Here is a 21,115-nt window from a genome sequence, read left to right on the forward strand (position 1 = left end):
TCTAAAAAATAAATGATATTGTTTACTAATGTGTAATTTATTTACTATGAATTTTCTCTGAAAATAATAACTCTTTAATAATATCATTGATTTGCTGTGTAAAGTTAATAGACATATTTTTTAATACATTAAATTATATTAAAGTAATAAAAAATATGTTTATTAACTTCAAACAGTAAGTCAGTGATACTTATAAAAGTATTTTTTAAAAAATTTCCCCTCTTTTAAGCCCCGCCCCTCCAATTCCCCTCAATTTAGCTAGTACTGCCAGGCGACACCAGGTAGCGTCTGTTTCCATTTTTTAACATGAAGTTAGCATTTCTTTAATGTACCTATTCTCTGGTTGTTTTTTTATGAAAAATGGATTTGTCGGCTTACAGAAATCTTGTTGATTTTAAAAATATATGCCGTACGTGCATGAATAATCAAAATTTGAGACACAAAATCCGTGATGAAAATATTAAGGTCGATAACAATAACACCTCGGTTTTAGAGCTGCTCAATGTTATTTACGAAGTCAAAGTAAAGGTGTTTTAAAAAAGTCTTTAAGGTACTATATAATGTTTTAAATTTCCAGTTACACAAAGGGTTTCCCGACGAAATATGCTCAACCTGTTTGGAACAACTGCGTTCCTTCTATAAGTTCAAACTCCAGATTGAAAAGTCCGAATCAGTTTTAAAGAAGCATTTAGGACCATTCGACGAAAATCACACCGCTATCAATTCCTTCGCTCAACATAAAATCGGCCTAAATACCCTATCTTTCACCAAGCAACATAGTTCACATATTACAAATACAGTATTTGTGAAAAATGATTTTAGCAATTTTGTTCTATCAAAATACAACGAAGCCGATATAGATTTGGGTCCTTTAAAAATATCCGACGAGAAGGATGACAATGTTGAAACCATCGATAACAAGAAACCTGAGACTGAAAAACGTAAAGACTTTACAGGGAGAGTATTTTCAGACTGTGAAGAGAATTCACTGCAGGAAAATGACCCAAGTGTGGAAATAAATCCTGCCGTTTGTACAATTTGTAATAAAACATTCAAGTCAAAGTACATTCTAAATGTGCATTTAAAGAGACACAAGTTTAAGGGCCAGTATCTGTGCACCCTGTGTGGTAAAGGGTTCAATTCTCAGGGATGTCTTAACAGGCACGCCAGAGTCCACACTGGCGAGAAGAACTACCAATGCGAAACATGCCAGAAACGCTTCCCATCATCCAACAATTTGAATATCCATCTAAGAACGCATACTGGTGTGAAGCCTTATCTCTGCAATCTATGTGGGAAATCTTTTACTAATCGCACAGGTAGAATGTATGTTTTTATCTGTATTTAAAGTGTAGAATTTATTTTGTAGGATTGAATTTCCATGTGAGGACTCACAGTAAAGAAAGACCGTATGCATGCGACGTGTGTGGAAAATCGTTCGGGGCTCAAAGCCATCTGGACTGGCACAAGATGATTCACACTGGCGAGAGACCGTTTCCTTGTGATCAATGTGAGAAAGCGTTCATCAAGAAGTGCGACCTGCAGAGGCACCAGTCGGTGCACACGGGCGAAAAACCCTTCCCTTGTGCCTATTGCGACAAAAGGTTCAGTACCAAGGTGCATCTGCAGTACCATACCATGATCCATACCGAAGAGAGGCCACACCAGTGTCCTATTTGCGGCAAGGGTTTTATTCGACGGTACTATTTGCGAGATCACATGCTCAAACATCACGGCACTTTGGACGGTACTACTTTGGAGGAAAAGGGATCCGTTAGGAAGTGATATGTTATCTAGTTTTATAGAAATAAATTGTTTTTCTTAGTTTATATTATGTCTCTTTTAATTAGTAGTGTACTCTACCTACAATAATTGCCATTTAGGATATAAATAAAATACGCAGAACATAAAATATAAAGGGTAAAAGTTGAAAAATGTCTCAACATTATGCTCAAGATAAATAAAATTTTACGTGTAAAAAACTAGTTTTATTATGTGTAGAAATAACATCTGTGGACAGAAATGTTTTCAGTTTTCTACATGCCCATCCCTGTCTTTAAATCTATGCAACCATATATACAGAAAAAAAACGTATTTTTTTTCTTTAATTTTCAAAGGCAAATATATAGACTATTTCAAAGTTATTTGAAAAACAGTAAGAGAAAATATGTTTCTTTTATCGAAATTTACCAGAAAATATGTGTACTCATTGAATAATAAGAAATTGAAGAACCATATAACAAATTAAAGATTTGAAAACATGATATCATTATAGGAGTTTTATTTCTATTAAAATACTTATGGGGTTGTTTAGAAATCTCTGCATGTTTTTGCAAAAAGTTTATTTTTTATAATTCGTTACATAAATTGACCTAAATCTAGTATATAAATATTGCAAATCGTAGAAAAATAATAGCTAAAAATCATGTATAACTAACTAAATAATAAATTTCCAATCACAAGGAGAATATCTGTGTTGAAGGCACAATCACAGAGACGATATTTAGACATCTCCGACTTAATCTATTAAGCCATATTTACACCTCCATTAAATTTAGGATTTCAAGGAAACCCTCTGTATAATTACTCCCTCCTGGATGTAAGACAAATAGCTCAGGTACTGATAAGTTTCCCCCAGCAGAACAATTTCTTATACTTCAATAATAGTAATAAAAATAGGTAATAAACTTAAGAATAAAAAAAATAGTAAATAAAAAATAGGTAAAATATGGCACGATTATTAGTGATGAGGGTTGAGCGCTCTGTTTTTTTCAGCTTTAGTGTCGTCGAGCACCTTTTGGTACAGCCCCTCCGAAGGTTCGCCCTGATGATTGAGCAAGTCGTGCGCTAGAGCGTCCTCGATGTAAGAGAGCACTTTGAGCTGAGTTTGTTTGCCCACCACATTAATCTACCGTCAAATTAAAACGTCGACTGTTAAATTATATCGCTAAAGTAGTACCACTAGAGATTAAATTATTTCCGGAGAACATTTACGAGAGATAGAAGACATAGATTTGGATAACTTTCTAAAAAATGTTTAGCAGCGGATTTAATTTAATCTCGCGTGGTATTTGGCAAGAAAATTTCACACTGAATTGTGTTTAAAATAATTTTAAAATTATATTTTTTGATTTTTAAAAACTAGTTTTTAATTTAAGAAAAATTGCACCTATTTTTAAAATAAAACTGAACAGGTAATATTGCAAAAGCAGGCAAATGTCAACACATTTTTTTTTAATGAAATGAACCATCTTGATTTGTTGAAAAGTACCGTATGACCGAAAAAAAAAGGCTTGGAAATGACATTCCCCATATAATTTTACATACATAAAATGACAGCGATCTTCATTTCGTAGCCATCGCTGACGCCGTTTTTTTTTCGATCATACGGTACTTTTCTAACTAGTTGAACTAGCTGATCTCTAACCAGTTGAATTTACTTTTACCTTAATAATTCAGGCAATAATTTCTAAGTATTAAAATTTCTTTGAATAGGCGCATTCGCCATTTCGTCAAGAAAAAAACGATAAACTTGATTTTTGCAAATTAATATTAGAAAATGTGATGACTAGTGTGAAATTTTCTAGAGAATTTTTGTAGTGTCGCTACTTACGGTAATGGGGTACACCTTGGTATCGTTGTCCGACGCGGGCAGTACCTTTCCAGGGTTGGCCGGCTGGCAAGCGGCCTTGCGTTTTTTGCCCCTGGGAACCGGCGGCCCGTTCTTGTTATTTTTGTACTTGGCCTCGTCCTTGATCTGGTCCCGTTTGGGACATGCACAAATTTTGACGTTTACGGATTTCCTTCCCACCACCGAGCCACTAAAACACACAAAATCAATCTAGAAACTAGTTTTGGCCATTGCGCAGGGTGTTTCAAAAAAACATGTGCCATCTCTCATGGGGAGATTTCTCAAATAAAAAAGGTATAATACAATTTGATAGATAATTAAATTGTGCATCTCATTCACGTAAAATATACAGGGTGTACAGTACAATATTTGATTTTAAAAACTTAAATACGCCTACAGAAATGAGGCCAACCCAGCACAATATTTTTTCTACTCGTAATAAATTCCCTGAAATAATAATTTCTGAATATTTTTTAAATGGAAAAAAATATTGTTTTATACACGACTATAAAATTATTGCATTATCGTCTCCCGTGAATTAATCTTTTCGGTCGACGATAAAATAACATTTTATCGTTTTGTATAGAAATTTACCTTTTTTACCGCGTGTCCAAAAAAGACTTACTTGACATTTTCCAGAGTGAATATCAGCTCGAGGCTCCTGCGATTGATGCCGGGCGTGGGGCAAGTGCTGGTGCACACGAACTGGAAGAATTCAAACACGCTATCGGCCCCCACCTCGGGCTTAATCAGCGGCAGCACCAGGCTGAGGCGCTCCTGCTGGTCCTTGTTTCCCAGGTAGCTCACCTGGCGATTGGCGCACCGTATCACGTGAGCTCTCACCTCGGCAGGAATATCTAGAAACAACAAACAATTGTACGATTTATACCGGGCGTTTCCTATAAGTAATCCAAAAAATTTCAGGGTGTGATTCCTCCTTGAGAAAAAATGTTTATAAAAAATTGATGATGGTCCCAGAAAAACAAAACGCCTCAAGTGATTTTTGAAGTAAAGTACAAAGCTAAATAAGTTCCTTTGTGTTTGTGGATTTTTTGTAACTGTCAAAATAAATTCGTTAAAAAATAAAAACGCCACATACAGGGTGGTCCTAACTGTATTCCGTAAACTTCGGCAGCATGTTCTATGGATAAAAATAAGTAAAAAAGTTTGTATAAGTGTATGTCCTAAAATGCTTAGTTTTGGAGATACAGGGTGCACTATAGTTTCATTTATTTTTCAATGTTTTCCCAATTTCTGAAGTAACGTCATTATTTGGATGAAAATCGGTGCCTGGGAGTTTTTTGACATGAGAAATATGATTTTCATGTCAATATGACTCAAAGCTCTAACTGGTAAAGGGCGGCACCTACATATTCTTAACTGGTTTAAAAAGTAATAACTTTTCTTCCGTACCTGTATAAAACTAATGAGTAAAAAAATATACATTTTTGCGACGTCATTTACGTAAAAAATGTCTCTTAGTAAAAATTGCTACGTGGAATGGTTCTCGAGATATTTGGAATCGAAATTATCAGTACCTGTCATCTTTGACGTAAATTAAACATGTTGACTAAATAGTTATTAGAATGAAATAATAAATTTGAAATGTTTTTGTGCCAAAAGTTCAACAGAAACTATTTTATCATCATTTTTTTGTAGAAAAATTTATGATTGATTTAAAAAAATTAAAATTTCCCAAATTTATTATTTCAGTCAAATAACTATCTACTCAACGTGTTTATTTTTTGTCAATAATGACACGTATTGACTATTTCCATTTTAAATATCTTGAGAACGGTTGCTTGCAGCGATTTTTACCCAGAGACATTCTTTTACGTAAAAAGTCACGGAAATGTATACTTTTTTATTCAGTAGTTTTATACAGGTATGGACGAAAAATAATTATTCTTCAGAACAGTTAAAAAAATATTTATACGAACTTTTTTACTTATTTTTATCCGGAATACAGTTCGGACCACCCTGTATATAAACGCTATATTTAAAAAAAACTGTATTATTTTTTTCTGTCTGTGTAAAATAAAAACAAACCTTTATTAGAGGGATCGGCGTGATAGTCGTGCTGGATGCAACGCACTACCGCGTCTATCGAGTGCTGACTGCCCGAGTACTTGGGGGTGACCCTGATAAACAAGGCTTCCTGAGGAAAAGTTCTGGTCTTAAAGGTGACGGGGAACTGTTTGCCCAGCTCCAAGAACACTTTGTTTAGCAGGGGCGAATACTGAAACGTAACGAAAAAAAAATACAATCATAAATAAAAATTTTAGAAAAGGCACTCACAATCCAAGGGCTTTTCTGGTCGGGAACTATGGCCACTTCGAACTCGTACGGCCCCGAGTACTCATCGTTGATGAGGGGATCATTCAATAGACGAGGCTGGAAAATAGGATAAGTCGGTTCTGGTAAGAGCTCTAAGTGCCCTGCGGGCTCCAAGAGCACCTGCTTGTACTCCTCAAAGGGAGCGGTGTCTTCCTAAAAAAGGAAGTTTATTAAATGAATTAATCTATTTGTGTAAATCAATCTGAAGAGCACTCACTATTTTAGCTACAACCATTTTTCTTTTTATTTTTTAATTGACTAGAAGTGTATTTATTTAAAAATAATAAATAAAGCTCAGAAAATGTTATTTTAAAATGAACCGCCGATAATTTTGTCGCCCGTTATATCAGAGAATCGTGGATGAAATAGACAAGTTCAAACTTGCTCAACTTGATGTTTTTTCACCCACCACAAGTGGTGATTCACCCTTATGAATTAGCCTCTATAATTATTTCTTTCATAATAGAATGTAATATTTACAATTCTAGGAAGGGCTCATAAAAACATAAATTAATAGTCATTGTCCTAAAATTGATCTATTGAATCATGAAGATAGTAAAAGTACAATGGTAAAATTAAACAATAGCTCTCAAATAAGTATTTAAGATAACTTTTAATAGCAGGCATAGCCATTTTAAATGCATTTTGCTCTTTAATATGAATAACAATACAATTCATTTTAAACTTGTTTATTTCTTGTGGACCAGTGGTACCTGCTAAAAATATAATACCTAGACTCATTCTCCTAGTAAAAAGAAAACAAATATAATGAAATGTTTACTAAAATACCACCTTTATATTCCTCTTAGAGACACTGTAGTCGTGATGGAACAAGAACCTATGATTAACAGTAAGAAACATACCCAAGCAATCACTTCATATATACGATACCCTTGTATGATACTCACCAAGGTGTAGCTGCTATAATTTACATCAAACAAAATACTACTGGTACAGTCAATCTCCTGCTGAGAGCTAGAAGAAAATTCAAGTATTGAAATCACTCGAGGGTTGGTATCTCAATGTGTTATAACTTACACTTCTTTAAGAAGCTCCGTTGTAGTGTCTTGGGACAAAAAGAGACAGGAATCTGAGCAGCTCATTCTAGTTTCAGCTCAATAGTTTACGAAACAGAAAAAGAAAACACCGAATAATATATGCCCCGACTAAAAAAAACATGTCAATGATACAGAAAAAGTCCCCCAATAACTATTGCACAATAATTAATTAAACTTCATAATACACGAAAAAATTGTATGTATTTAAGCTTTAAGATAAAAACCGGATGTAAAATTGAGACTTATTTCATTTATTCTAACTAGATTTCTCACTAAATATAAAAACTGTTTAAAGTTTACGGTATTCTGAGTTTACAATTGGCGAGTATCCCATAGTTTTGCAAAAAAATAGTCAGAACAGATACCTAGAATCATGCATTACCTGTAAAAATTAATATTTGGGAATTAATTATTCAACTGGCCATAATTTGCTTTAAAAACTGCCCAAACATTTATTTCCACTTGTTGAATATTCACCCCCGCAAGCCAAACAAGATGAATCATCGACTATATGGCCACAGATAACATATGGCTTCAGTGCAGCATCTGTCATAGCGCCATGATGGTATGATGATGGTCATCTGTGATGGTCATTTGCTTCCATAATGCTTCCATATCACATTAATTTAATAGGTAATAAATGTGAAGAAGGTATATTGTTTCTATAAATAAACAAAAATAAAATATTTCAATTTTATTAGCACACAGTATACCACATACATTTCCATCCGTTAAATTATCCTTAAGCTTTTAATTATGTAATAAAATTGGCGCCAAAATAGAGGCAACCAAATATACTAAACATTTAAACCGGTGCTGGTTTATTCAAAGCGCTGGATTTATTCCTATAGTTTATTTGTATTAACCAACTTTAAACGTAAAGAACAAACACCTCTTAAAAATCTAAATAATGGTTCTTATAATTTACTTTATTGTATAACTATTAAATATATTCAAATTGGCTAGTGTCTGTTGTCACTTAAAATACAACTTTTACGCTGACACTTATTAATAGTATTCTGGAGCTTTACAGCAGGGAAAGAGACACAGAATTCCTGTAAATATTTGAATAGTGCACAGGCCCAATTGTATTGAGCATATGATATATTCAAAACGGAGTACTTCGTTCTGCAACACCATTAAATATACGACTCCGAGCGCAGACGGTATCGTCAGTAAAATTACTACCACTATCAGCCACTCTAAAATATAAACATTTTATCATAGTTACAGATGCGTATTATTGTTGAAAACTACTTACTTCTTTCGCTTACATTGGCACTGCGTGCAACGATAATTCGGAATATTTCTATGCAACAAACGAACATTAGAACAATTAGATCAGTGGAGAAATGATGCAGGTCGTTTAAATTCACGAATTTTACCAAGTTCATTCCCGCTTCGCACGCCAGGAATAATCCGAAATAAAAGGAATTTAAATATAACAATACTTCGAACGTTAAGGAAATATTTATTTTACAATTATCCGTCATTTTGCGGCTGTGTTTGTATTAATTTCGTAAATATTGAGGGTTGATCGATTTAAATTTATTGACATGCGCGGTTAGAAACGTAAAGCATATACTACAAATAGACACGGAATTGTATTATAGTATTGAGACTGTGACATCACAGAATGGCAAAAACAATTTTATTTAAAAAAAATATACCGTTTTATTCGAATTTTAAAAATATAAGGAATTGCTTTTATATTAGGTCTGTTCGTTTTCCTGTTATTATCGATTCTGAATCGTCCTAGAACTCTCCAGCGCATGCGCAAATGAAATAATGTCTTCATATTTCCTTCTGCGCATACGCATCACAATTCTAGTACGGTTCAGAATCGGTAATAACAGGAAAACGAAAAAAGCTATTGTGTTCAATAGGTTTCACGAATTCCTTTTGAAGTTATAAAAGATAAAAACATTCTAAATTAACTGAAAAACCAGTCCTGAAGAAAAAAATTATTTATAATAAAATATTATTTATTGATAAGGATCATTAATTGCGAAAATTAATAAATAAAAATAAATTAAATATTCTGTTACAAGTGGAAGTTGAAAAACAAGAAGTAAGTACCATGCAGAATACTTAGAGAAATAGATGTAAAGCCGATGCTTTACATCTATTTATTTTATTTATTTTTTTTTACAGTGATGAAGAACGCAGGGCAATTATTCTCAAAAGTATAATATAATTAACTATATATAACATCTATTTTTTTTTTTATTTTTTATTTTTTTTTACAGTGATGAAGAACGCAGGGCAATTATGCTCAAAAGTATAATATAATTAACTTTATATAGAATCACCCTCTATAATAAATTATTAGCTGAAGTGGCTGTTATCAGCGAAAACACAACGTTTATTTTTGTTTAACTTCCCGTCATTTTAAGACACCACACTTTAAAATCAGTATAATTGACGTATTTTTAACACTAAACTCTTCAAAATATCACTTTCGTACTAGCATTTCAACAATATAACATAATTACCAGCAAAAAACGCCACATTTTAAGCTTAAACACATTTGAGCTGATTTAAATTGCAACCAAAGCGCGGTTAACTGGTTACAGCGTCATTTCGTCTTTGTGGAGTATTTCGAAACTATATGCGCTTGTGGCGCCACTTAGGGGGCAATTACCAAAACTTTTTTATTAATGTTTCCTACAATTTGCTGGTTTGAGGTGACACCTATTGACTAATGCGTTTATCTTTAATAATTTTTTTACGGATTTCTCTAATGAATATGTTGCGGCATCTATTAATTAGTATCCGAACTTATAAAAGGAAATTTTTAAATTCTTTCAGAAATCGGCGATTTCTACCAGGAGCACATAAGTCTGCAGAAATAATTTTACACCTCCTTGCTCTTTATGTACTCCTGATATAAATCCCTGGTATGTCGTCTTTCAATAAAAATTGAAAGGAAATATTTAAATTCTTTCAGAAATCAGCGATTTCTACTAGGAGCACATAAGGCTGCAGAGATAGTTTTTACCTCCTTGCTCTTTATGTACTCCTGATCTGATAAAATCCCTGATATGTTCTCTTTTAATAAAAATTGGAAGGAAATATTTTAAATTCTTTCAGAAATCAGCGATTTCTAACAGGAGCACAAAAGTCTGCAGAGATAGTTATTTTTACCTTCTTGCTCTTTATGTACTCCTGATACAAATCCCTGATATGTCGTCTTTCAATGAAAATTGGAAGGAAATATTAAAAATTATTAATTTATGAGTTTGATTTATGGATTTATTGATTCACGAATTTATTGTATTATTGATTGGTTTATGGATTTATTGTATTATTAATTTATAAATTTATTGATTTATGGATTTATTGTATTATTGATTTATGGATATATTGATTTATGGATTTAATGTATTATTGATTTATTGATTTACGAATTTATTGTATTATTGATTTATTATATTATTCGATTAATATTAATTATCGATTAATCAATTTATGGATTCATTGTATTTTTTCATTGTATTATTGAGTTATTGATTTATAAATTTATTGTATTATTGATTATTTATTTATTGAATTACGGATTTATTGTATTATTGATTTATAGATTTATTGTATTATTGATTTACGAATTTATTGTATTATTGATTTGTTATATTATTCGATTATTATTAATTATTGATTTATGGATTTATTGTATTATTGATTTATTGATTGTATCGCTCCACCTATCGATAAATCCATGAATCAATAAATCAATGAAAATCAATAAATCAGGCAGAGACAGACAAAGACAAGCAGAGGCAGACAGAGACATACGAAGACGAAGAGACAGACGGAGACGTGGACAAGCAGAATCAATAAATCGGCGTCAGCGATATTTAGGCAGAAGAGAATAATAATTATATTGTAGCTATGTACCCAGAGTACTGAAACAATAATTTAAAATTGAAAAAATCCTGTTTATCGTTTTTTTCTTGACGAAATGGCGAATGCGCCTATTAAGGGAAACTTTTAATACTTGGAAATTGCCTGAATTATCAAGGTAAAAGTACGACAATTCAACTGGTTATAGATAGAAAAAAAAACGGCGTCAGCGATGGCTATGAAATAAAGATCGCTGCCATGTGTAAAATTATATGGAGAATGTCATCGATCGTCATATCCCAGCCAACTGGCCGCCGTTTTTTCGATCATATATTTTCCCAATATAAATTTACATATAAAATGACAGCGACTTTAATTTCCCAGCCATATCCGACGCCGTTTTTTTCCCGATTGTATGGTATCATCGTAAGGCGTTTGTATTACTTAGTCCAATGCCAATATAGACATCTACATTCTGGCACTTAAAAGGAAAATAATAAACAATTTCTTTGAAGAACTTTATTAATTAGACGAAAATAATGTCACAAAACATTTATCATTGTTCAGGAAAAAATTATACACTGCTTAATTACTGAATGTTACCGAAAATTGGGATTATAATCATCATCCCATGTACTTACTGTAACTATATGTTATAATTAAAATGGATCGATCTATCATCGTAAGTCATAAATACTGGTGGTTGATGAATTAACAAAAAGAAAATCAAGTCATGAAAATAGTGATTCGCTTGGAGCCAATCAAAACGTCCTACAAACTAAACTTAAAAAGATAAATTTATATGGTATTTTTAAATTAAACTAACAATCGAAATATTTTCATAGAACTAGATGCGTGGCCTCCCAATCACTTGACGGGGGTTCCCTCGGTGGCGGTCGCAGCGCCCTCGGTTTTAATTATCTTCCCCGTGTCACCTAAAACAACGACAAAGGTCAAGATTGCGCAAGCGGACACAGAACAAAGACAAGCAAAAAGCTTACTTTCCGAACCTTCTTGTTCGCCTCCGGAGCGACGACGCTTCCGCGCAGATCTGTCTTTCCTGAAGGCCTTTTGCGGCGCCGGAAGGGGTCCATGCCCAAAACCTGAAACAAGAACACACGTAAACGTCGGTCGTAATAAAACAGGGACTTATTCCCACCTTATATATTTGTCTAAACGCGATCAGCCTCAGCGCGTACTGAGCAGAACAAGTGAGATCCTCTCTCTGTTGCGCGCTGAGGGCGCCAGCGGCGTCCGGCCCGTCCTTCTCGCAGGGGTCGGAGAGACCCGGTCCTCCGGGCAGCAACAGGCCGCCGGCCACGGCTTCCATGACGCGCCTCAGAGCGTCGCCCGAAGACAATTGCACCTGTCCTGGCGTGGACGAAATCACTTTTTCCGCCAACAATTCCATGGCCTAAAAAAAGAAAACGTAATTAATAGGTGCTACAAAAATACAAGCGCGTGGCTTCTTACCCAAGAACTCAGAGGAGACCAAGTGGGTACTCGCTGGCAAAGATCACGTAGAATCCTGATGATCATGACGCACGAATGAAGTCCTAACGCTCTAGCCTGCAAAATTCCACAACGTGTTAGACTTATTAGTGCGGCCGTGGACGAGGCTCCACAAGAAAAATCGTTGACCTGTTTCGGTGACACAAAACTAACAAAAAAAAGGTATCAAATGCTGACGCTGAATGACGCGATTGTGGAGCCTCGCCAGCTGGTCTCGTTTTTATCGTCTACAGCAATGATTGAGATGTGAAGTTTTCGTCTCGTTCGGTATAATTGAAAAACGCGAAATTTACGGGTTTTTATTTTGAATTATTGATCTGACTCAAAGAAAACTAAAAAACAGTGTCACAGGTGAAGAGCGCGTCGTACGGGATCTCTTTCTATTAATGGCTCCAAGCAAATTTCTTATAGTAATGTAATTAATGTAAAATCTACACCTTCGTTTTTTCCTTTTCAGTCTTATGAGTAAAATGTCAGCCCAAGTCATTAATAAGAAAAATCCTAGGACGCGAACTCCATCTCCGACACCGTTACAAATCAATCTAAAAGCTAAAGCGCGAAAACAAAAAAGGGAATAGAAGCAGCGGTCGATTGAGTGAGTGTAAAAAAATGAGAAAAAGTTCTAGAATCGCTCCGATTCCCTGAGACGCGAGCGCGACTTTCAAAACCCACATCTTCAGATCAGGCGCTGCCGGGGTTCGTCGCGCGGGCGCGGTCTCTAAACTGCGGAATCGCGAGTGATAAAAACACAAACCTGGAACCATTTGGTGTGTCTGAGCGCCGCCAGCGCCTGGAGACACTTTCCTCTCGAGAGAACGTCCCGGTCCGACCCGCCGCTTGCAGCTTCTATAGACAAACAAAAGGGTGTTTGACCATTTGCGCCGCCAGGGGGTGCCGCCGGCTCGCGCCGGTGGCACCCCGCGGCGCCGCTCGTGGTCAAAAATCCTTATTCCCCGCACCGCAGGAATAGCTGGTGGACTCTAGAAAATGGGATATTAGGGCACAGTACACTAAGTATTGGACGGTGCGGCGGGGAGGCGCGGGCCTCGAAAGGCCGGAGCCTCCCGCCTCACTCCCAGCGCAGCTCTTCCACCTAGAAAACCAAGTCCAATATTTATTAGCAAATCAAGGTTTAAGCTGCGTCTCTTCACTAACGTCGACGCAGCTCCACGTCCGGCGCGCGAGTTTATTTGCCAACACCGTCCATGATCACGATTCTGTTCTAGGCCGAACGATGCCGCGTATACAGCATACCATATGGCCAAATCCGTCTAGGAAATAGCGTCCGTGATTCCAAATTGGAACAGCCTTAACTCCTCTTATAAACAGCAGACGATATCGCGAAATTTGTTGATTGGTTACTCGTAATCAGCATTCAAGATCGCAAAATTCTGGCTGAAATGAATAAAGTTACAGAATATTTTAAATTTCCAGGACATTTTACCCAATGCTGAGAGAACGACCAGCTTTACTTCGAAAACTTAAAATAAAAACTAAACTTTTTGTTAATTTCTTTGTAGATAAAATTTGACTTTTTCTAGTACAAGAAGATCAAGAAGATTGTAACTTAGTTCCTTCTTCAATATTTTTTATAGTCAAGTCATCAAAAGTTAGGTTTTAGAAATTGATATTGAGTCCTATGGAAATATATTACATCTCTTATTTTGTTTTTAAGTAATTTGCATATGTAAGTTGGATGAAAATAAAATAGTGTCATCTGGAATTATATTTTCTGTTGATTTCTCGACACGATTTTAGGTTTTACTTAATTTTTATGAATCAACCGCACGTCAACGTGTATTTTTTCGTACGATCACAAAAGTTAAGCAGCAATATGCGTGGTTGTTATTGGAAGGGGTGGCCGCTTGAACAAAAAAAACCTTGTATTGACAAACAAAATTTGCGATCCTGAATGCTGATTACGAGCAACCCATTATTAAATTTCGCGATATCGTCTGGTGTTTATATAAGAGGTGTTAAGGCAGTTAAAATTTGGAATCACGGATGCTATTTACCAGACGGATTTGCGATATCGTATGCTGTTTACGCGGCATCGTTCGGCCTAGAAGTGAATCGCGATCATGGGCGTCGTTTACAAATATACGTCCGGCGCTGTGCAGCTTAAACCTCGCGGTACTGCCCGCCGTCGACTAAACAGTGTTTCTGAAAGACAAAAAGCCTCAGCGGCCTGCAACAGAAAAGGTAGAATGAAGGACCTCCCTTAAGGCAACATTGTTTCTCTCAAAAACACGTTTTTCGAACGCCACGTCCCCCTGCACGTCGTCCAGCCATTCTGTAGCACCCCCACTTACCCCCGCTTTCCCTCATCACCGGACTGGTCAGTTGCACCAGTACGGTCAGCCCTTCCGCCTGCACCGTCAAACCGGCCTCGGCCGGATTGATGAGGACTTGGTAGGCGGATTCCGGCGCCACCTGAAACACAAACGGAACATTAGTTGGGATGCGCGGGACCGTCGGCCTAATTCTTGCCTGTTTTAAGGCGGCGGGAAGCAACTCCACCACCTTCTTCAGCAGCGTCAGGGTGGGCTTGTCCGCGCAGAGGACCACCAGCTCCACAGTGTTGTCTCCTTTCAGTAGCAGTCCCTTGGCGAGGTGTCCCACGCGCATCACGCCCCTTAGCATACGAGTCGCGTCCCGTTCTTGTTGGAAAGAGAACCTGAACAGAAGAAATTAAACTCTATATACAAATTTTATCATAGAGTCTATTGCATCGCCATCCTGAACATTTAAGACATTTAAAAACTAAAGTGTTCTAGAGTAGTTGAATTTAAATATTTTAAATAGTTCTTTTTCCATAGCAACTGTTAAAATTGCCTTATATCTATCAAAAATAGTAGATAAAATAGTACTTTAACAGCAAGGGTAGATTAAATGATACTTTAACAGCGAGGACAAATTAAAAATCTTTATTTCTTGTCGCACGTTTTTTAATTGCTTCCATTTTTGAAAATTTTTGTATTCCTTTTCACAAGTTGTTCGGGATTTAAATGGAAGTAGTTGGGATATGGCGTTTGTCGCCTCAGCCTGAATATCTGTTGGTAATTTACTTATTTCGTTTTGAGCCATTTCTGGCTCCAATTCAATCAGCAATCGACACGAAAGAGAATTAAAAAATATTGACTCAAAACTGACAACTAATGAGACAGCTTTATTTATTTGCCAAATTACATAGACAGCAACCCTAACCCAGCACAATATTTTTTCTACTCGTAATAAATTCCTTGAAATAATAATTTCTGAATGTTTTTTAAAACGTAACTAGCTATGGAAAAAATTATTGTTTTATACACGACGATAAAATTGCATCGCTCACACTCAGAATTTTTTTTAGAATATTTTGAAGTGATGGAACAATATGAAAAAAATTAAAAACTCTTTTTTTTTCTAAAATCTTCTGTTTTAACCTTTGAGAACTAACTTATATTTTTGTTTACTTTTTTCTGACGATTTTTAGTGAGTGACATATTTCACAAAGGCTAAAAAAAACTGAAGATTTTAATTTTCTTTCCTCTGCTAAAAATCGGCTTTTCGTTTAAGAATCATGATCATATTATTTTTTCACGTCTTAGACTTCTAAGAATTAGGAAAAAAAAATCACCATTAATTAATTTTGAATTTTACTATAAAAATAAAAATATAATTGAAAAAACAGGTTTTTTTTTGAAAATCTCGAAAACCGTTTGAGTTAAAGAGCTAAAAATTTAGGTGAATTATTTTGATTCGACACCAAATCGACCCCCTGAGTACGAGCCAAAAAAGCCGCGGAGACAGATTCCCATATTAATCCAGCTATACCCTTTACATGGGATTACTTACAGTTGGTTATCACGCCCGTCCTCCTTCTGAGGCTGTTCCATCGCCTTGTCCTTGTTCGCTTCTCCCTCCGCGGGCTTTGCCTCCGCCAACTGATCAGACACCTAATAAATAGCGTATTAACGCGAGCATTACAACGCATTTCCAAGCACCAAAGACGACTCGTACCTGTTTGAGAGCGCGCTCCGTGTGCGACACGATGCGCTGCACCGCCTGCAACTCCTCCTCTTTCGGGTAGATGTCGTTGTGCTTGGCTATGACGTGGCGGTCGTCGCTGGACTCGGCGCGTCTGGGACCGCCGGGACCTCCCGGGAAGAAGGGGGGACCGCCGGGGAAGGGCCTGCCGCCTCTGGAGAAGGGACCGCCTCCGCCGCGAGCCATCATGTCCATGTAGTCCTCGTAACGTCTTCTGTCGTCCCAGTACATAGATTCTGTTGTTTGATGGAGTTTATTAGAAAGATGGTTTTATTTTATTAATAAACGCTTAATTACCTTCTTCCTCGACGTTGAAAACGTGACGACGATTCCAGTAGTCTTCGCGCATAGCCTAGAAAAAAATAAATACAAAACGTAAGAGACAAAAAACATGAGAACGGCGCAGCGGTCAATGTATGAGGCCATTGTGCAAACACGCAAAACCCCACAACATTTTAACCTCCAAATGTGCGGGGGTGAAGGAGTTCACAAAGGATATTCTTCGACGACCATAAAATTTCGAAAAACGAATTTCACATTTAACAAAAGGAACGATCGTCGAGCTGCCGTACCAGTACCATTGGATCGTCTTTACAAGAGGAAAAACTTTTTAATATCAATATTTTAAGAAAAATGCTTTGTTTTATCTTTTTTGCTTGTTATAAATGTTAAAAAAAATGTTTAAACTTTTTAAAAAATGTTAATATTATGTTTCAGAGAAAAATTAAACAAACCACAAAAATACTTACGTTTTCATTCTTTGATAGATGATTACTAATTTTGATTAACACAATTTTTTTATATTAAAATATTAAAAACACAAAATTTATTCAGTTCAATGTTATAGAAAGAGTGATACGTTAACACCAAAATGTGACAATCAAAATTAATAATAACCCTAGATATACTGCCTTTTCATTTTTAGGACTCAGCTTGGTAAAGTGTAAATGGGATAAAGCACATTTTTTTCAAAACGCTGATAACAAAAAAAAATCCTTTTGTAAAGAGGATCCGGGGACATACTGTATTCAGAATCATTTCTAAGGCGATAAAACTTACAGCCCTACGCATCTTATCCTCCTGCAGTTTCTTCTGCCTCAGGGACGGTTTCACATCCACCACCAGGTCCGGATTCACCTTCTTCTTGTACTGGAGCCGATGCCTGCGCCCCTTCATGTGCATCTCCTTGGCGTTGGGATCGTTGAAACGACACTCGCACAGCTTGCAATTGAAACTAATCACCTACGGAAGAAAAAAATTAGAATGATTCAAAGCAAACATAACAAAAGCTCCACTACTGACCTTGCCATCGTCACTCTTGATCTCTTCAATGTAATCCTGGCCCACGGGCTGAATGTCCGGCTCTGGAATGCCGTCGTCCACGTCCTCCTCTTTAATGGCCGCCTCGCCGTTACTGCCGGGTCCTCCGCCAGGGCTCACCCCCAGGCCACCCGACTGAACAAAGTTGATCTTGGGCGCGGACGCCACTGACTTGCGGCCGCCGCCGATCACTTCAGGCTCCTGCGGCGGGATTGGCTTGCCCAGCTTGGTGTGGAGCAGCACCACCTTCTGGTGCTTGGCGCCTCTGATGTGCGCGGCGTACGCGTCGTTGCCGGTGCACGTCACGTCGCACAGCTGGCACCGTAGCGAGTTGCCGGAACGGTTGGCGTTGGTGGTGGCCACCGAGGCGGCCATCTTCGTAGCCGCCTCGCGTTTCTTGTGCTTCTGGCCCTCCAAGTGCTCGCGGTAGGTCTGGGGACCAGCGCAGCTGTTAAATTACAACAAAAACTCTCTTAGAACATCGCCTTTTCATATACTGAGTGGTGCTTCAACGTCGGAAGCATAGGAAATTCCATGCAACTTTAGAACTGTCCAAATATTGGATCCCCTATTGACTTTATGGCAAAGTCGTAAATAGTTTTTTAAATATCTGCGTATGCCGAATGCACATGCCAAATTTCAACGATTTTGGACAAGCCGATTTTAACTAATATAATAAGTGTCAAATTCAACGAGTGTACAAATTGTTGCTTGATTACTGTTCATATTATTTGCAATGTTTGAAATTGATTAAAAAATTATTTGTAATGTTTTAAAAGAAGTAGCATGTACTATTAAAAACGAAAATAAATAGTATGTTCTATTAAAAAGAGTAAAAATGTACTTTTTGTACTTAAAATGTCTTTATTAAATTGAAAAAATCACATGCCAACCCTGCTTAAAATCGGCCAAAATTGTTCCAATTTAGCATGCTTGTTCAGTATATTCAGACCTTTAAAAAATTTATTTACGATTTAGCTGTAAATTTAATAAGGCAGCCAATATTGGGACAGTTCAAAATTGAATGAATGGGATTTCCTGTTTCGAATGCCGATGGACCACCCAGTATAGTGTCTAATAATATTAAAACTATCACAAATAACATTTTTTAGATAAATTATATGAATAAATTAAAATGTTTTGAGGACTTCACAAAGACTTCTTTAAATAAAATATAGATTTGTAAGGAATCACTTGAAATATAGATCTCCCAAAGATTTTGAAAGATCTCTTTGGTTAATGACGCCTAATAATTTTGCAAGGTGTCTGAACACAGATTAATATCAATGAATAAACGTGAAATTCTCCTTGCATCAAAGTAAATTTTTTAATTGTTTACTACAAGAAGACAAACAGTGTAAAACAAAGACGGTTAAAATGAGTAACAAGAGAGCACTCACCTGATTTTACAGACATCGCAATAATGCAACTGTTGCGGCTTAGGCGGCGCCTTGGCGCGCTGTCCCTTGTTGGCCCCTATGCCTCCCCTCTTGAATCCCTGCCAGCCGCCTCCGGCCTTTTGCGCCACTCCGGCAGCCTGTCCCGCCTGCGCTCCGGCCGCCTGTTGCTGCTGCGCAACGTACATAGTGGCGGCCGAGTACAGGGCCGCGTCGTACCCCGAATACGTGGTGTTGGCTTTATTCTCTACAGGGGGGAAAAAGTACAAAATAACCACGAGGAATTGGCAAATTCTTCTTGAACTTACGCTTCGCCTGAGTAGTAGGTTGGGCTGCTATGGTCGTCTGAGTGGCCGGCTGAGCGTAAGTGGCCTGGTACGCTGTGGCGTTGGGCTGGTAAGTGGCGGCGTACTGCGCGGGCTTAGCAGCTGCGGTCTGGGTAAAGTAAAGCGGCAGGTTAAACGTCGAAACATACTCCAAAGGTGTACTTACTGCAGCCTGAGCTTGCTGGCTGGCTGCTCTCTGTGTCGCGTAGGTGGTGGCGTAAGTGGCCGGCTTGGCAGCCGCCGCTTGCTCGTAACCCCCCGTGTAACCAGCTGCCGCTGTCTGCCCGTAACCGTACTCGTAAGCTGGAGTTGCTCCTGTGCCCACTGCAGCATAAGTTCCCTACAAAACGAACGTAAATTAATTGAATTACCTGGTCGAAACGCGTCGAGAAGTTTACCTGTGTGGCAGCCGCCGCCTGGTAGGCTGTATCGTAGCCTGGAGCCCTTTGAGTTCCGTACGTGGCCGCCGCTGCGGTCGCTGGTGACGCTGCTACTGCATAGCCTGGCTGTCCTGCCTGGTAAGCTGCCCCGGTGGCAGTAGCACTGAAAAAATATTGATAAAACTAACATTTCCTGCAACTCACGAACTTCAATTCAAATTCATACATCTAAATTTAGCCATTAGTGCATTATCAAGCAAATTAATAAAAATACACTGATCCAAGTTTATTTCAACAAAGTCAAGCACAATACAATGATAATTAAACTTTAGATAAAAGCTGATTTATTGTGTTAGCAAATTGTCCACCTCAATCGTTTCTGTACCTCCTTCCCTTGAACCTACCTCGAAACGATTGGTAGAAAACAAGCTAGTCCAAAAAGCAGCTTGCCCTAAAGATACGCACTATTAAGAGGAATTATGTACCGACAATTTACGTCGCAAATTTGGAGTTTTTCACGCGAATTTTCGCGGAAAATCGCACACGTGCGATAGGAGGGCGATGCGGAGCCGGCGGCCAAAATGGCGGATGGACGGCGCCCGCAATCCAACGTTGCCACATATTTAACCAAGGTATGAGAATAATGTGCAAATATTTTACTCATTAAAGAATTAAATTTAACGAATGAATTCCAACAAGAATTAGTTCTCGTTTCGCTAAATTGGTAGTTATCAAAGTATCCTTCTAAATTAGTACAAATACAAAAATGCAGTACTAAAGCAGAGAAGGTAGAACGACTTTAAAATGTTTACTTCTTATGTTTATCAAACACTGACTCTTTTGTTAACCTTATCTTGGCTTGGAAACTAAAAAAATATTGGTCTGAGATTAAAAACAAATAATCTACTTTTATCAAATAATATTATCGACAACGTTGCACAGTATATTGATCTGGCTTTCGAAATGCCGGTAATGGCCGTTCAAGGACACCGGTTTTATCACAATTTTTTACGCATTATTAATATACCAAATATAACAGCAGCAAAATTTTATACTACAGTAAAAGTTCATGCGTTAGAGATATAAAATAAACAATTTTAACTCACCTATACTGAGTTCCACCGTGTGTAAAACCAAAATAATTATTAGTAGCCATCATACATCAACACGCTTACAAACTACCATCAATTAAACTAGCGCCACCATTTGACAGTTCTAAAAGAAGCGAACTAATAAAACGGAACCGGAAATTGACATCTGTCATTATGTCAATTATTATTCC

General features: G+C 37.1%; 4 protein-coding genes and 1 long non-coding RNA gene across 6 annotated transcripts; 2 read left to right on the top strand and 3 right to left on the bottom strand.

Annotated features, from left to right (window-relative positions):
* The first annotated feature begins 308 nt into the window (after positions 1-308).
* On the top strand, positions 309-1,829 carry LOC115890176 (zinc finger protein 391-like). The gene is made up of 3 exons (XM_030910338.1): positions 309-522; positions 578-1,319; positions 1,370-1,829. Exons 1-3 carry the CDS (start codon positions 361-363, stop codon positions 1,783-1,785), a joined length of 1,320 nt encoding a protein of 439 aa, XP_030766198.1. The 5' UTR covers positions 309-360; the 3' UTR covers positions 1,786-1,829.
* Positions 1,830-2,466: 637 nt separating this feature from the next.
* LOC115890103 (cellular tumor antigen p53) lies at positions 2,467-7,568 on the bottom strand. 2 transcript variants are annotated; one of them, XM_030910246.1, is made up of 8 exons: positions 7,409-7,568; positions 7,007-7,134; positions 6,877-6,943; positions 5,930-6,121; positions 5,681-5,870; positions 4,257-4,488; positions 3,614-3,821; positions 2,467-2,908 (listed from the first exon to the last, which is right to left on the bottom strand). In XM_030910246.1, the coding sequence occupies exons 2-8, from the start codon at positions 7,069-7,071 to the stop codon at positions 2,741-2,743; spliced, it is 1,122 nt and encodes a 373-aa protein (XP_030766106.1). In that variant the 5' UTR covers positions 7,072-7,134; positions 7,409-7,568; the 3' UTR covers positions 2,467-2,740. The 2 variants fall into 2 exon arrangements, with proteins under 2 accessions (XP_030766106.1, XP_030766107.1); XM_030910247.1 differs by lacking the exons at positions 6,877-6,943; positions 7,007-7,134; positions 7,409-7,568 and adding an exon at positions 6,186-6,779.
* On the top strand, positions 5,424-6,913 carry LOC115890105. Its single transcript, XR_004051562.1, has 2 exons — positions 5,424-5,516; positions 6,778-6,913. It is a non-coding gene; the product is annotated as an uncharacterized LOC115890105 (long non-coding RNA).
* Positions 7,569-7,707: 139 nt separating the features above from the next.
* LOC115890104 lies at positions 7,708-8,575 on the bottom strand. The gene is made up of 2 exons (XM_030910248.1): positions 8,288-8,575; positions 7,708-8,228 (listed from the first exon to the last, which is right to left on the bottom strand). Exons 1-2 carry the CDS (start codon positions 8,517-8,519, stop codon positions 8,035-8,037), a joined length of 426 nt encoding a protein of 141 aa, XP_030766108.1. The 5' UTR covers positions 8,520-8,575; the 3' UTR covers positions 7,708-8,034.
* A 2,831-nt stretch (positions 8,576-11,406) lies between these two features.
* Positions 11,407-21,043, bottom strand: LOC115890021 (zinc finger RNA-binding protein). The gene is given in 18 exon segments (XM_030910123.1): positions 11,407-11,804; positions 11,871-11,957; positions 11,960-11,972; positions 12,029-12,283; positions 12,343-12,438; positions 13,136-13,227; positions 14,694-14,814; positions 14,872-15,058; positions 16,219-16,319; positions 16,384-16,646; positions 16,708-16,762; positions 17,470-17,652; positions 17,713-18,178; positions 19,131-19,374; positions 19,436-19,562; positions 19,620-19,793; positions 19,852-19,996; positions 20,940-21,043. Coding segments are annotated over 18 exon segments (2,730 nt in total). The 5' UTR covers positions 20,993-21,043; the 3' UTR covers positions 11,407-11,736.
* Between the last annotated feature and the right edge of the window lie 72 nt (positions 21,044-21,115).

This window comes from Sitophilus oryzae, unplaced genomic scaffold (genome assembly GCF_002938485.1).
Source record: "Sitophilus oryzae breed Bouriz unplaced genomic scaffold, Soryzae_2.0 scaffold_85_pilon_pilon, whole genome shotgun sequence".
In the NCBI taxonomy this organism is placed as follows: domain Eukaryota; kingdom Metazoa; phylum Arthropoda; class Insecta; order Coleoptera; family Curculionidae; genus Sitophilus; species Sitophilus oryzae.

What these genes read in the sequence shown, in the direction of transcription:
- LOC115890176 (XM_030910338.1), top strand. Translation starts at nt 361, where the DNA reads ATGGATTTGTCGGCTTACAGAAATCTTGTTGATTTTAAAAATATATGC. An exon ending in ATGTTATTTACGAAGTCAAA is followed by an intron (nt 523 to 577) that starts GTAAAGGTGTTT and finishes TTAAATTTCCAG; the next exon opens with TTACACAAAGGGTTTCCCGA. An exon ending in ATCTTTTACTAATCGCACAG is followed by an intron (nt 1,320 to 1,369) that starts GTAGAATGTATG and finishes TTTATTTTGTAG; the next exon opens with GATTGAATTTCCATGTGAGG.
- LOC115890103 (XM_030910246.1), bottom strand. Translation starts at nt 7,071, where the DNA reads ATGAGCTGCTCAGATTCCTGTCTCTTTTTGTCCCAAGACACTACAACG. An exon ending in TTCACTCTGGAAAATGTCAA is followed by an intron (nt 3,822 to 4,256) that starts GTAAGTCTTTTT and finishes TGTGTGTTTTAG; the next exon opens with TGGCTCGGTGGTGGGAAGGA. An exon ending in CCAAGGTGTACCCCATTACC is followed by an intron (nt 2,909 to 3,613) that starts GTAAGTAGCGAC and finishes ATTTGACGGTAG; the next exon opens with ATTAATGTGGTGGGCAAACA.
- LOC115890104 (XM_030910248.1), bottom strand. Translation starts at nt 8,519, where the DNA reads ATGACGGATAATTGTAAAATAAATATTTCCTTAACGTTCGAAGTATTG. An exon ending in TGCCAATGTAAGCGAAAGAA is followed by an intron (nt 8,229 to 8,287) that starts GTAAGTAGTTTT and finishes TTTATATTTTAG; the next exon opens with AGTGGCTGATAGTGGTAGTA.